At 42.7% G+C, this 16595-nt stretch overlaps 1 protein-coding gene across 1 annotated transcript in view; it reads left to right on the forward strand.

Moving 5' to 3' along the window:
• LOC306705474 (protein turtle homolog B-like) overlaps window positions 1-14998 on the forward strand; it is a gene marked incomplete at both ends in the record, with an annotated part of 108833 nt that extends 93835 nt beyond the window's left edge. The window contains 4 exons of the mRNA XM_079172243.1: window positions 1187-1273; window positions 6099-7721; window positions 12883-13010; window positions 14784-14998. Coding sequence (XP_079028369.1) covers window positions 1187-1273; window positions 6099-7721; window positions 12883-13010; window positions 14784-14998 — 2053 coding nt within the window. The remainder of the gene's footprint in view (window positions 1-1186; window positions 1274-6098; window positions 7722-12882; window positions 13011-14783) is intronic.
• Between the last annotated feature and the right edge of the window lie 1597 nt (window positions 14999-16595).

Here is a 16595-nt window from a genome sequence, read left to right on the forward strand (position 1 = left end):
ACCAGTGGGCAGAATGTATTGAGAGACAGACACACGATTTGGCTTTTATCGTGTAATTTGTCGACGATTAGATGACAAAATGTATTATCGGCCTTTTCGGGTGCTTTCACACCTAACCCGTTTGGTTCGGTTAAAACAAACACAGGTCCGTTTGCTCGGTTAGTAAGGTCCATTTGAGCCCGTGTGAAAGCTGTGCGGACCAAACACCCGAACCGAGACCGACCGGAAAAGGTGCGTCCTGGTCCACTTCCTGGTGGACTCGTGAGCGGTTCGTTTGAGGTGTGAAAGCAAACGCACCACAAACGCATAAACTTCTGACCGTACAGGAATTAGATTCCCTCACGTGAGTCCTGATGATACAGGATGACCTGTCAGTCGGTAAAACTATAAATGTTTATTCCTTATAAATAAGGAACTAAAATGCAACAACGTATCATTATTGTCCTTGGTCTGGACCGGAATAACCCGACTACAGGTAACTCCCAGTGGTTGTAAAAAAACAGTCTCAGATCAATTAGTGGAAACAGTTAATAATTGTTCTCATTTAAAATCAGAAAAAAGATGCTACAAAACCATTTAAAATGTCTACACATTAACCTAACACTTACATATTTGCTGTTTGACTGATCTGTACAGTCCGAATACGGAGTTGCTGTGCTTGTGTGGATGCGTTGCAAAGTTTTGATGTATGACAATTTGCATAGGCCAATGTTTCCCAACGCCAAGCGACAGAGCGGCACCACAGCGGTGCAGCCGTCATCAGCAGTCACACGTCGGGAGGCGCGTCTCATTCCACGAAAAATACGCATTCACTTGATTTCTCCCTGCTCGCCCCTCTTCTACCGTCTCGTCTCTGTGGGGGAAAATGACATTCACCTCGAGAAAACTGAGTTGTATCAGTGGAAGAGTGCTCTGGTTATGAGAATGTAGGATTTGGGCCTCAATAACCTAACCCTGCCTTTATCTCCCTCTAGTTGCTCCATGGCAGCCTTTCTCTCCGATCTTCTCTGCGACTTACTAATAATGACCTCTTCCCATTCCTTTCCTTTTTTCAACCCACTTAATAATATCAACCTGTTTCCTCTCTTTTTCTGTTGCCGTTTCAAACAAGCCTCTCATTGACGCGCTTCCTCCTAACCTCCATACTCTCCTCACTTCTTACTGTCTGATCTCCCCACTTCTACAGGAGCCCACTTAGCCTCATTCCCAGCATTGAACCCTACTGGGAGGGGCTGGACGCAGGCAGGTACAGGCCCCGACCCTCCAGTCCTCAGTGAGTGTGCCAACCGCTGTCCCCCCCCTTCTTGCACACAGTATACACCCCCCCTTTTGCACTTTGGTTCAACCCCCGGCTCCTCAGAGTCCTGGCCTGGCTGCATTGCGTCTGGCCAAATGTACCCACAAAGTCGACAACAATACCGGTCTTGGTCTTTCATTGATGAAAAGTTGAAGGATCTTCATCAACAGAAGATGTAAAAATACAACTGATTATTAGGGATATAAAAGCACGCGGGACAAGATTTAACGAGACAGGATAACAAAATCAGTTTGCTAATACCTCTTAACTTAACACTCATCCCCATTCAGGACAGCAGGAGTAGATCATGGGACATGTAACCTTGCTGTCATTATTTCTGGACTTCTGGACACCATACCAGTTACAAAACTTCCAATGGTCATTATCATGTATGTCATTCGCTAAGAGGATCTCACAGTTTTACGTCTTGATTATTTAAAGGTCCCATATTGTAAAAAGTTAGATTTCATGTCATTTTTGCTTAAAAGCTAAAAAGATGCTTTATCGATATTTTGAACGTATCAAACCTTTCAATCCAGGGAGCAATGCACACAGCGCGTTTTCAGAAATTGTTCCTTTCAACCAGTCATCAGGACTTCCGTATGGTTGTGATCGGTAGAGGTGCTGCTAAACTCTGTGTGGTTGACGCACACTTTGAGTCCCACGACTGTAGGGACGCTGTCAAGATGGCAACAACGCAGAAAAACACTGACCAATCAGAGCAGACTGGGCTTTTTAGAGAAGGGGGGTTTAAAGAGACAGTTGCTAAAACGGAGTGTTTTTAGACAGGTTGAATATTTAGACAGACAGTATGAGAAACATAATGTGTTTTATGAACATTTAAGCATGTAAACATGTTCTAGTAGAAACCGAAAATACATATTTGAACTTTAAAATGATATGGCTCCCTCTAAAGGAATAGTTTGACACTTTAGGAAAACCCGTTCTTCTCTTTCGGGTTAAAGCTAAATCAGAATCGTTACATCTCTCATGTTTGTACGCTATATGAAGCTGGGACCAGGGGTTGGTTGGCTTAGCTTAGCATAAGACTAGAAGCAGAGGGAAACAAATGAGGTATAACATGCTAATTAGTGTACTTTTAGCCTTTGCAGTGAGCCAGGCTAGCTGTTTCCCCCTGCTTCCTGTCCTAATGCTAAGCTAACCTAACCGTCCCCTTGCTCTTGCTTCATACAGACATCAGAGCAGCACTGACGTCTCATCAACTCTAATGCTGTCCTGCTCTGAGATCCTGTTAGTCGACTACATACAGTAAACTGGTCATTCACTGTATGGCAATGGTTCGTTGAAACATCAATGAGAGGCAGATCATGAAATGAAAGTGAAGAAAAGAGTTTTGGTAAATGACATCATGCATATATATATCTGCTTTTGTCTGAAAATAATATATAAACATTGAGAGACTTTCCAGAGCAATGAAATCATTCCTGAGATGTGCATTCAACCACAGTGCTTTGCTGTATTTGTTAAAGGAATAGTTTGGCGTTATGGGAAATGCAAAGAGTGGTGCTGGTAGGCTGATTTTGTCACCAATGTAGTCTTTATGCTAAGCTAACCAGCTGTAGCCTTATGGTAACCGTACAGATATGAGAGAATCAATTGTCTAAAAACTATTCCTTTAACATAATCCTTGTTTTCTGCATTGTTCACAGCACTCTATGCGTTGTAGCCGTTCCTAGTTTGAGCTGTGTTTGCGATGGGTCCTTTCTCACTCCTTTGAATCCCCGTTTCACCTCCGAGTGACCTGGAACACTTTCTTTTTGACACTTTGGAATTGATTCACGTCACCACTATTCCTTTCTCATCCCAGATGCTGTCACAGTCACACTCTTTTTTTCTGCCTGTTAATCTACCTTGTTGTGTTAAATAAATGCCAAGTGTTTGAGTTGTTAATCTGCATTTTTAGCTTCTGTGTAAACTTATGAAAAATCTTGTCTGTACTCTGTATTTGATCTAATTGAATGAGGATCGAGTAGGACCTATTTTTTCTGTACAGCATCAGTAGTGATCACTGAATCTTTATTCAGTTGTTGTGTAATGACACAGTAATTAATGTTTTTTTTGTCGTGAAGCAGCCAGTTTGAAGATAATCGGCTGTATGTTACGTGTACATGAAGGGAAGATTTTGCTCATACAGTAAATAGCCTGCTTTTCATCATTGTGTCCTCTATTCCTCTTGGTTGTAGTCCGGATTTCTTAGAGAAACAGTGACGCAACAGCATCATCAATTTAACAATATATGTTACCGTTTCTGATTATTGTAACCAATAGGAATGATGGTCAAATCAACAGACATAACAGAAAAGTAACCGTTATGATTGTTACATTGTATGAGCAGTCTTTTATGTGAACACAGAGCATCCCATATTAAGAAAAGCATAGTTGTTGTGATGTATGTGTTTCTGTTACAATATATACATGGATATAGATTATCACCATAGTTTATGACAACTAGCTATATTTTAGTATTATTTGTCTCTGTAGCTCAATAAAGCATATTTGCTTTTTCACAGAAACCATATCTCAGTATTTATCTTGCGTAACAGTGTTTTTTCAGTGGCAGCTGCCTTATAAAGACTCTTCTTATATTATAAGCACACGTCTGAGTGATTCCTATGAGGATTGGCTATATGTTTTATTTTCCACTAAATAAAGTAACTGTGGCTTAAAAAACAATTGTTTTCATTTACTCCTTCCTATAAGAAGACAAAGTCATTAATAGAAAATGTCTCGCGAAATGAGAACAGAGTTTCATATCGTGTACTTTAAAGAGTGGTGTGTACTGGTCATATTCTCAAATACAAATACAAGGTATATCTGTCACCGCTGAACTTGAATTATTTGATGCCACCCAGAAATCTCACCCTCAAATCCGGCCACGGAATAAAAGGGCAGTTGCAGCAATTGGGCTATCTCAGCTGACTTTCATTAGAATGACCCTTGACCTGGTAGTGACACAAGGCCAGTGTCACTCCCAGCTATGGTTGGTTATATGCTCACTCCTCTGCAGGTGTCTTGGATCAAAGCCTCTGCTCCCACACCTGTCGGTCACACCTGCCTGCCATACCAGAGCGTTACATTGCTGTTGATGACAACTAGTGTTGCTGAAATCTAGTGCAAAGGCCAGCTCTTTTTCCTCTTATGACATTGTCATGGATTCCTACTATTTGGCCCTGGAGTGGTCAAGCAAGCTGTAACTCCCAAGCTTGACTCCAGACAGTACTGCAGTTAACATGCTAGCCATCCTAACATATTCACAGTGAGCATCAGGTAGTGCACGTGGCATAAAGGAGGTTTTCTTCCGAGCTCTGAAACGGCAAGGGGTAGTAGAAATGCTTACATATTTATTGAAACATGTATGCCACACACTGAAATCTACACCTAGATTTTGTAGGCATTGTTGAAAGAAAAGTATTGCTCATCTTCAACTTTAATTTGAGAGTGTTTGTATCCTTATGTATTCCTGTAAATGTTTAGCATTGTCAAAAAGGTAGGGAAACTATGTGTGAAAAGGCTGCAAGTCTTAGTATGAATGTGAACCCTTAAAGGCCCCAAAACACCATTTTCTCTGTCAGCCTCTGAGTGTTGGTGATGGGTTCCTAAGTCTGAACAGTGTGGTTATTTCACTCGGGAGATATGATATTTCCATTTTTTCTCCATGCTCTTCACACTAGTTTGAAATAAGCGGGGATGCAAAAAATGTGATGTCACATCCTTCCAGACAGTTGGTGCTTTGTTTGTTCACTGTCAATCAAATGTAATCGAACCACGCTCGCACAGAAGCAGTTTGACTGTTAAATTCTCTATTATAATGCCAAATATTCTTTTACTTTGTGTTGCTTTTTTAGTCATGGATATTTCATATTTTAATGGAATATTTTAGATTTGAAGCTACCTATTCCAAAGCTTTAAAGCTGAAAAACATCATTATTTAATTTAAAATAAAGTGCACAGCCAAAACAAATGAAACGGTGTCACTGTCCAAATACACTTCAGATAGCTAGAGTGAAAGGCACTGTGTGTGTACCAACCAACCAGTTTGTTGTTCTCATTTTCCTTTTTTTAATGGAATTGCAAGAAATGTATATAATGTATGTTAGAGATTCCCACTGGTCCATTTAGTGTGTGGTTTTCCCTCATTGTGTGCACCTTCCTGACTACTTGACAAATAAAACAAAGATCTTGTGTCACCAAATATCTGCATCTACAGTCGGTTGAACCTCACTGTTCAAACGAAGTATCTGTCCAGCTTAAGTTGCCAAGTTGGTGGGAACGGTGAGGCATAGAAGCACATAATGTCTTATTGTGACTGTTGAATGAAAAGTTTAGATGATGCAGAAGCAAATACACATGAATTCACGGCTGTCATGCAAAATTCATAACATTTAGTATCAAGAGAAAAGTTGAGACTGGTTAAAGGAGTCATAGTTCTTCTCAAGTTCCCATTGGTCACTCCATGTTTATGTTCAAGACAGTGGAGGGTTGTTCTATCCCTATCAACATGTTGCAAACAGCACACACATTTTGCAGGATATCTTTGTTCACTCATGACTTCAAAAAGGTGTTTTGAAGTAGAAGTCATAATCTTCTCAATGGAGTGCAGCCGTCATTGATGTTATTGATTAAACCTGTGCTTTTATATCTCATCTTCCTGTGTAAGGTGTGCTGTCATTTTAGTTTTATTGTAGCTGGATCCGTTTTCAGCACCTTCACTGAAGCTTTGCGCAGAGTACTGGCTTCATGAATATTTAAAGATTTACTTCTTCTGTATTCTTTTCTGTAGGTCATCGTCAGGAAAGGTGAGCCCAGAGAGCATTCGTTCAAAGGCATCACTGTCAGAATCATCTGAAGATAGTCATGACCAGCGTGGGATGAAACCACACCCAAGTCCGGGGAAGAGGGAGGAGCTGTCTTTATACAAGAAGACCAAAAGAGCAATAACAAGCAAGAAATACGGCATCTCCAAGCATGAAGCTGAAGCAACAACACCAATTGAACTCATCTGCCGAGGCCCAGATGGACGCTTTGACCCAGAAATGTCTGTTAAGCCCCGGCGAATTGAGGGCTTCCCCTTTGTGGAAGAATCAGACCTCTATCCTGAATTCCGTCAGTCAGACGAAGAGAATGACGATCCCAGGCCTCTGCCCCCAATTATGGCACCACTCCGGCCTCACCAGATTTCTCCGATCTCCAGTCAGGAATCCTACCTGCAACCTCCAGCCTACAGCCCTCGTTTCCAGAGGCCCTTCGAAGGTATGACCATCATGGAGAGCAGTCGGCTCCAGGCCACTGGGCAGATCCGAGGTTCTCTCCACCACAGAGCTTTCTATGGCTACCTAGGCCACCCTGGGGATCATGATCCCCCACCTCCTTTTTACATGCCCGATACTAGCCCTCTCAGCTCAGTCATGTCTTCCCCTCCATACCTTGCTGAAGGTCCTTTTGGTCACCCTATGATTCCTGAAGAAATGGGGGATGGTGATTTCCCACAATATGCTGTCCCTGGTTTCCCACTTCCTCTGACACTCACCTCTTCCTCTCGTTCCCCGGAGATTTGGCAGGGACTGGATTTCACCTTTGCAAGTCTGGAGGGGCCCCAGTTTATTTTTCCGCCCCATCACCCTTTGCATTTCCGCCACGACTCACCCTATCCTCCTCCACCTCATGTTCTTCCCCTAAGTGCTTTCCAGCCCTCCTCCCTTCCAATGCCTACTTACCCAGCTGTCCTGCCACTGCAGGCCCCAAAGAGCCGCTCAAGCAAGTCTCCCAGCAAGGCCAGGCCTCGTGGCTCCCCAGCCAAGCATTTTGCTATGCAAGAGGCACATTTAGGGCAGCTAAGACACACAAGCCACGGTATGGGTGTGCCGGTTTTGCCTTACACCGATCCAATGGCCCATATTGTCCCTAGCCAATTCAGTAGCTTGGACACACGATGGTTTGAAACCACCCCTCGTTTCAGTCCCAGACAGGCTCGTAGGATGGATTCTGGCATGCATCAGGTGGTTCTCCAGCCCTCCCGACTCTCACCCCTCACCCAAAGCCCCCTTAGTTCTCACGAGGGCTCCCCAGAGATTGTAGTACGTCCCAGGCCACGTCCCAGCATTGTCCAACCTCACATACCCCCAGAGATGTCTGAGATTACCCTCCTCCCTCCTTCCACAGCCAGCTTCTCAAGGAGATCTACCCCCTCCTCCTCACCTGCCCAAGGCCCGGGTAGCAGGAGAGCAAGTCCCAGCTACCGTTCCCACATGGCCTTTGCCACCTCTGCAACCAGCTACCCAGCTTCCCAGTCCCCGTCACCCCCCATGGAAAGCAGCAACCTATTTGGGCAGATGCCATCTCAGAGGAGGACTGAGGAGGGGATCCTTCCATCTGAGCCCTCTCCACCCCAGTTGTCAGCTTCAGGGTAGGTGCATTAGGCATGCAGAGAGGGATACCATTTGAGTCATCTGCCCCAACCCATAATGCTTTGATGTATGAAGTTGCTCTGACATTTTGGTTAGTGAAAGTGCTGTCTAATATCCATCAATCTTTAAATCATCTCTGTGGCAAATTAGTTTAGGTTTTATTTAGATGCTTTTTTCATTTGTTAACACTTTTATGTGAAAAATGAAAACCATATGGTTGATGGAAACCATTTAGTTGAGATGATTCATTTGATGAGCTCTGGAAGTTCAGTTTAGTTTCAGTTTGGTCAATGCTGCTTTTCATGTCAGACATCAAGTTAGAGGTATTCACCCATTACATCTGTGAAGCATTGTCTTAAAATGATCACCTTGAAAACTACATTGCATTTTACAGTGAAACAAAAAAGTATAAACTGTGAAACAAATTATTTGTTGAATTGACAAGACAATGCATTTGCTTCACAGATTACATTTCAGACCTTTTGGGGCTACACTCCACCCGGATGAAAAACATGTAATTTGCTTGGCACAAGCCCCTAAAGGCCTGGGAATTTGCAGACATCACCACAGGATCCCTGTTTTTCCATCTGTATCATGCGTTACCCTGCTTTCACCTAACAGGAGGAATCCTATACTATTCATCCAATTGATTCCCCAGACAAAGCAAACACCCATTTTTATGTCTAGCCTCAAGCCTTTGAAGATGCCTTAATCATGCAGAGGGATGCTTAAAGAAGAGTTCATCTTGGCAGGCCCTGCGGCCCATCCTCGGCCTTAGTAACCTGACTGCATGACCAATTCTCCCTTACCCTCCAACCTCTCAGATTTTCTCCTACCCTACTTCTCCTTCCCTTTCTGTAACCCTCCTCTCCCCAACCCCTTTAATTGCCCCAAGGACACCCCCAGGTCTGACTACCAAGGAAAGGTTGTTGGGCAAAGTGTGTCACAGGGCCTGTCCGCTTCTCATGTACTGCAATGTCTCCATCATTATGAATTAGGGGCAGTATGGTGGTTCTTGATGGCTCCTGGAGTCTTACCTGCTTTGTTTTTGATTGATCTCAGCTATCTGGGCAGCGTTGTTGTGACCAGGTCCTCTACACCACAATAGGTAAGGGTTGGATCCATGTCTGAAAGGGGGGGGTTAGCAGGTGGGACTTTTTTTGATCACCTCGTCCTTTAAAGGGGAATACAAGACGCTGAGTCTTTGTTTGATTTGTTCCTTCCTTCAGTCAACACGTGTAGTTCATTTCAGTTCTTTCCTTTTTCCTTTTTTTTAAGGTGGTTATGCATTTTAAGTTCTGCAGTCTTCAGTACATTATGCATTCTGTTATGCATATGCCATCAGTTAGCCAATAAATTAGATCGGTTGTATCACCAACATGGTTTCATGCTTGAGTGGTTTGCTAACTGACCACGTTCACAGATAACTCTACCACAGGTCTACACACAAGTACGGCAATAGTGCTCTTAACCGCCTAAAACCAATTTTAATATTTATTGTTCATTCTTATTTATTCATTGCTTACTTTGCTATTCTGAAAATTGGTTCAGCAAATGTCACAAGGGAATATAATACATTTCATTACAGTATTTGGTGCAAAAGCCTAAAATCACATCTGTGCAAAGCCAAACTGGACTACATTCCAATTGCCTAGTTAAAAGCTTTTCTTTTCTGAGCCTTTAGTCTCGAGATAAAACCACACTTAAGTTGTCATGGGTTCATCAGCCAAAAGTGAAATGATTGTCAATGCAGCCCCTGAAAATGACAAAGTTTTGACTTTGATTGATTTTCCCTAATTAGCCTCCACCTCAGCACCCTGAGGCAGACCAATTCACTCGAGTAGTATGCAATCATTGAGTAGTAAAATTGGTGTCAGTTCACATTGAATCCATGCAAAAGAAACAACTCTTCAGCAAACATGACGGTCGAAATCCAACGTCATTGTAAGATATCATCATAGATGAGAACAACTCCTTCTGTTCCACTCCCATCCTGGCTCAAAATGCCAAATATAAGACCTGGGTTATATGTCCCCATGTTTCACTACGCCAAGAAAGAACAGAACGCATTGCTAACCGCTGATCTTGGGGCAATGTCTTTTGCTACCAAATGCATGGTCAAAGCCCGGCAAACAGACAAAGGAATTGCACATGACAAGAATACAGCCAGTGCCTCCTTCCCTCTTCCTCCCTTTGGCCCAATGGTAATCCATTTCCTCTGTTTGGCCATCTTCCTCAGAAAGGAATCAATTGCTGCTCGATCCTGTCCAATTGCTTATATGTTAATGCTGCTTAGGGTGCAGCTCTAGGCTAGCCTTCTTAGCAGACTCCCTCACTACTACAAGACCCATCTGATTGCCAAGGAGATTGTCAAGGATTACCACACTTCTTACCAGGATGTCTCTGGTGTTTACTATCAACTGTGAGAGAACAGTGTGCACTACTCACTGTAGGACGGACACAGGCCCCTTTGGTTGAGCCATCTGATGCTCAACATGCCATTCCTCCAACTCACTATTCTAACATCCAGCAAGATGTTAATCTGACATCCAGCTGCTCCAAGTAATCCTTGTCCTTCTTCTGAAGATGAGCCTCGTAGGGATTTTGAGGGCCAATCACATCTGTTCCTTGGCCCCTGGCCAGAGGCCAGCAAAGAATAGCCCCCAGGCCACACTGCCTGTGTGAGCAGCGTGTGTGCGTTGGGTATTCTCTTGTTTTTTATTTTTGTGCCCATGTTGACGGGTTCAAGCAGCCTCACTGCATGCATGTGCCTGTCTTCTAGAGATTTTAGGTCTCGCATATTTTTTGGTATAATTGGTGGACGACCCTCTCCACCTATGAGCGACACCCCCTCACCTGTCTGTGTGGACAGCACATGTGTGAGAGACACAGCAGTTCAGCGAGGCAGCCATCATGCGCTGCTCACAGAGGCAGTGTGGCCCGGTGTAATGCTAGTAATAAAGGGCGCTATACCACTAATTACTTTCTTTATTGAAAAAAATAACCAATAGTGAAGTCCATAAAATGGCTACTTACATATTCTTAGAACTGGAGTTACATCCAGGTAATGTTGATTTCACATTATAAAAAGCAAATGTGCTGTTCTCAGCAGGTATGATCAACAATTTATGTTGGTGTCCTGTGTCTTTCTGTACTGTATAGATGATTACAAGGTGTGGCATACTGTGTATTTATTTAAGGGTGGTCTATGTGGACGTCCACATTGACGTCCTTTATTGTTAAATGATCACGTTCTAAAACACTCTTAGCATTCTCCTCAAGCGTGACACATTCTTCCATTTATATATTTCTACAGATGCTTGTATTGTATGTCACCAATTGAAAATATTTTGGACCCCAATCTCCAAAAAATATTTTGTAAGATTGACGTTATGACGTTGACTTAAGCTGTGTCCACTGGGATCCATCATTCACAGCTCCTTTTTTTTGCAATAACAATGAAGCAGAAATGCTGCTGCATGTTCCTGGCACTGATGATAGCTTAGCATGTGCAAAGTTCTCATCGTACAAGTTACGAGAAGTGAAACAAATATCCTAGCTTTCGTCAGAAATGCACCAGATTCTTATCAGGTTTTGAACAGCAACAGAGCAATATAGCAGGAGCCATGAGCAGCGCTTCCATCTCTATCTAGCCCCAGTAACTAAATGCAGATTCCTGGTGGACACATGGCCTTAATCCCCTGTCTAAAGCATCTGTATAGAGCAACAATCAAACCATCTACTGTAAGTATACAATTACACTTTTAAGTTTGGACTGCAGAACAGTTCTCACTGCCATGTGAAGCAAAGTGTCCTGCCAAAACAGCTCATGCACTTCTTTTTATCCTAAGGAACAAATATTTTGCCAAGGGCTTGCAGACGGGGACACACACACGGGGGGGGCTTCAGGACCCCCTTATGTGTGAGTGAACTTCCCAAGTGCTTTTGAATGTATTCCCCTTTAAAGTCGTGTTCCATGTGCAAACTGCCATGCATGCCATCGCTAAATATTGCTCCTCCGTTTGAAAAAAAGAAGAAAAAAGAAACAATTCTATGGATAAATTCTTGTTACATTTGTTGTCCTAGTGCTTCGCTTTTCTTTGGCTTATTTTTCATTATGTGACTGTTCCCGAGTAGTCATTTTCCCCTCCCGCCATCTCTCCCCCTGTCAGCATGGTGAAGCCCATTGTAGACAGTATCCATGTCTATGAATACATATTGATGATGCTTTGTTGCTCAGCTGTGATTCTCCCCCTCTACTAACGACCTTCGGTTTCTCTCTGCAGCCACGGTGGGAAGATGGCCTCTCTGTAATGCTAATTGTTTTCTGTGCCTTGGGAGAACCGAGTGTGTGTTTGTGGCAGAGATCTGTGGGCTGCCAAGTCATATAACTGCCTCCATGAATGGGAGGGAGGTCTGTGCAGTCATGATCAACTGAGAAATATACACTGAACGCTAAGGAAACATTTGTTCTGTTATTTTCAGAGAGGGATAGATTCATTTTTTAAAATAATGAAACAATCTGCAAACCTATTATTAATTCAAACTCTTGCTTACATTTTGTTCAAAGTATTCTATTCTTAAATTTATGGACGAATTTTCCTCTGAAACCAACAGTGCAAGTGTTTTTTAATATGTTGTATCTTCTCAAAATGTACTCACTGTTCGGATCTGCACCGTGAGGTCAACAGATGGTTTCAGGGGTCATGTAATACTTTGCTTTCCTTTAGATAAAGATTGTTTGGATCAATTTGAGCAAAATACCTTAGATGTCTCTGAAGGGCAGTGAAATTTCAAGGTGCATAATTTGATATACCATCTGGATCTATTAACCTATATTGTGAAACACAATCATCTTTGAGCTGAACATAACTGTTAGTAAATCCAGATGACCTACAAGGTTTTGACAATAGTAGAATTAATTGCACTGTTCTTCAAACCTTTATGAAGAAAACTTCAGTTAGTTCAGAGAACAGCTCTTTCGGTGTCTCATATTGATCCTTTGGCAATGTGCTGCACCTCTTTGCTTAGCACGAGCCGTGCTGTTTTGAGATTGTGTGGGTTTCTGGCTCTGTTGCACTCCGTAGTGCAGAAACACCGTCCACTGACTATGTTTGGCCCGGAGTTACCCGTTCTCCCCTCTCTCTGCTCTTCATCCAGAAAACGTCGAGGTGCGCCGAGTGCCCTTTCGGGGTCTGAGAGGATTGATGCACTGAGATACCAACGTATTAAAAAGGCCAAGAAGATGATGATGAACAACAATAACTCCAAGTCCAGAAAGAAAGCAGGTGTGAACCCTGTTCCTCTCACTTTTTAACGCAGTGATCATTTTTTATGTCATGATGACCACAGGTAAAAATCTTTGTTTTCTTTTTGCTTTTAGAAGATGCATCTGTGTGTTTTTTGTGACCTACGAAGGATTTCTTTATTATTTTTTATTTTGTGTGGGTCAGACAAATTAGAAGCAAAACTCTTTTTTTGACTCAATTGGGGGGTCCGTCCTGATTTGGCATGTGATATTGTAAAAACATTGTCATCATGAACCTCTCATCACTGGTTGACTCCAGGGAGATGAAGAAGAGTTTGGTTGTCTGGTTAGTATGTCAGCATCAAAAGTAAACTGCAGTCAATGAGCCGCGGCCTGTAAAGCCCAGCTGGGGACATGAGGCTCGACTCCACAGAGCCCTCAATCACCGCCCCTGCTGCTGCACTTGTTTATTTAAAGTAAAGTAAATCGGATGAACGGTTCTTGAGATTTGCAGAGCCATCCAAACAAAAACACACAAGACAGGTACTGCAGGGTCTGACAAAGGGAGCCCATAGATGGGTTTACACTGGAGATGTTAATCACTAGTCACTTTACTAATTTGTATTCCTTCGTTTAGCTCTATTCAAAGATTTGTAGCCACTGACTATGTAGTTTGTTCCCTTTTTTTCTAAGCTATGTGAACACATCGCTGTTCAAATGCAATACAGTGTGTACAACAGTGGGTGCTTCTCAAAGTCATGGATGCTTGGTCGGACGGGTCCTTCCACATCGTGTCCCACAGAGGCGAGGCAAGACTCCTTCCTTGTATTCGGACAGCACATAATGGTGTGCGTCACTGAAAAGACTCTCTCTGCTACTAGGGGATTATACAGCTATTACACTATTGTTTAGTAACATTGTCATTACATTTGCTTCTCACCAATATACAGTATGTGTGTGACTGGCCGACTGATTAGCGACCGCCGGCCGTTTGTAGAGCTTCTCAACTCCAAAAACATTGGAGCAAATTTTTTGAATTGGAAGTTAGCAAATGGATATCTCGCCTCGAAAATTCTCTGATGTGAATTTAATAGTGAAATAGCATACCGAAATTGTAACAAAAAACTTGAAGTTGTTGGGCTGTTTCTCTGCTGCTTTGGTGCTCTCTGCCGTCTGGTGTGTTCGTAGGTAGCTTTCCTTCATAATACGGGAACGGAAATGGGCTGAGTTGCTAGGAGTATAACGCAAGAGTCAGCAGGTGATTAGCTTAGCATAGCATAAAGTCTGAAAAACTTTAACAAAAACAACCTGCCTACCAGCACCAGTAGATTTGACTAATGAACATGTTGTTGTCACATACTCTATCATGTTAGTTTAATCCGTACACAAACGTGTAAAACCGTTTAGTCATCGTTATGATTTTACGGGGAGTTGGAACTTTTTCTCAGCCGGGACATTGATCTTCCTGGAGCCTTTCCTTCACTAAGAGGTGGCCCGGCAACCAACGGAGACTCCAGGAATTAGATGCTGGTGGATGTTCTGTTTGGACTCCGAACATGGGAGATACAGCACAGATTGTACACTGAACTCTCTCGATCATTTGCAGCCTTATGTCATGTACTCTTTCAATTGCATTTTTAGTTGCAATAGATATTGATGTGGAATAAATGATCATTTCACACAACATGGTAAAATTAAGGCAGGAAACGACGACTCCAGTCATGTCAGTGGGATTAATGTGCAGAATTGCCTAAATATTGGCACCATGAGTTCCAGTGGCCATGACCCTTCCTTTCATCTCCCCCTCCTCCAGGTGTCACCACCTCTCAGACCCAGCAGGCCTACACCTCTCAGGTACTCCAGCCCGAAGAAGCTCTCTACCTCCACAAGAAGAAGAAGCGGCCCATCCTCCACGACCCATACACTCGCTTTTCCGCTCTGCTGTACCGCCGCCCACTCCGGGAGGACCAGAAGGCTATTCTGGCCAGCATGGACAACATAGACCTGGACCACGCAACGCTCCTCTGAAAGCCCCTTGGGGACAAGGTCACAATCATGCAATATGCCCTCATTCCAAAAGTAACACTAGCAACATACCAGATGGTAAAAACAAACAAGATGTTTGCAATGTATTGTCTATAAACGGAGGGAGCATTACATTTCAGCATTCAGATTTAGTACATTCTATAGCTACGGGCCTTGGTCTGTTCAATCCGCACGAGCAAACATTCTGCCATGTTCCATCTGTGATGACAGCAAATCAAGAACAGATTAATGATTGTGTCTGAAATGCTGCTCCCAACTTACTGATAGTAACACAGCAGACACAGCTCTGAAAAAAAGTTCTGATCGTTTGTACGACTACTGATTGGGATGCCCAAATGCACAAAGATCTGTGTGTGCTAAAATCCAGCATTCCCTTTAAAAAGAAAATGTGTTTAGGCTAGACCATAACAATCTAAACGATAGCTGCCACGATTTTCCAAAGTTTTACTCCAGTGCAAAAAGCTGAATTCAAAAAGAGGCAATACGTTTTCCACGTTTTTCAACCCAAACCAGTTTTCCCTCGCTAGTGTTACCATTTTAATTTGAAAAGGCTTCTCCAGACATAGACCCCCCCCCCCCCAAATATATATATATATATATATATATATATATATATATATATATCCCGGTCTCCGTTTACAGCACCTTCCACCGGATCCTCTCCGCCAGCAACGTCTCCTATCTGCCGAGAAACTCGCCTCACAAACGTGGACGTTCTCACTTCCTACCAAGTATACCTCAGAGCACAGGACACGAGACCACACAACCACAGGATCAGCCAGCAGAACAAACTAGCCTTTTGCCATCTCTTTAGTCATCTTTGTGTTCCACTCGCTTCCCTTATATTATATTGACATGTTCAACTTTTCACACACTTCTAATGAACCACTAACGCGGCGATTCAATTACTTTCAGTAACAGATTTGGTACAGGAACCAGATATAGCAGATAAACCAGATGTATCTGGCTCATATAGCACTCTATATAAAGTCACCTAATTGCTCCAATTAACTGCTCCGTCTTTAGCTTCTCATATATCATATACCGGTTTGCACTGGAGCAAAATCTTCTCCATATTACTTCCATGTGTGTGTCTGCTTCTTGACATCGCCAGTTCTTCTACTTTAGGTAGTGTAGAGGGTTCAGAGAGAACTATAGTTATGCCAAAAACAATTCAATTAAAAAAAATAAAATAAACAACCATACATAGTGGAGGGTAAGATTGTGTGCCATAGTATATTATAGTATTGTCTTCATACATGTTAGAGGGCATAAAAAAAACAATGGCTTCGTTTGGCCTTAATCGAGCTTCTGGTTGGTTGCCTGCTTCACTTGTGTCTATTTCTTTATTTCTACTTTCTTTTTTATTTCTATTTGTTTGTGCGTGCTTATGTAAGTACCCGCCTCTTTGTATTTTGTCTCTTTATGCGCTTGTCACTCGAAACGGAAAAGCAGAGTGAAGTCACCTGTTAAGAACTTAGTTTGTGGCATTGAGGGTAACAAAGTGAGCCAAAAGGTTTTGTGTTGTATACCACACGGGTATACGCAGTTTTGTTTACATGTTGCCCAGTTTTACTTT

The sequence above is a fragment of the Pholis gunnellus genome (assembly GCF_910591455.1).
Source record: "Pholis gunnellus genome assembly, chromosome: 13".
Classification (NCBI taxonomy): Eukaryota; Metazoa; Chordata; class Actinopteri; order Perciformes; family Pholidae; genus Pholis; species Pholis gunnellus.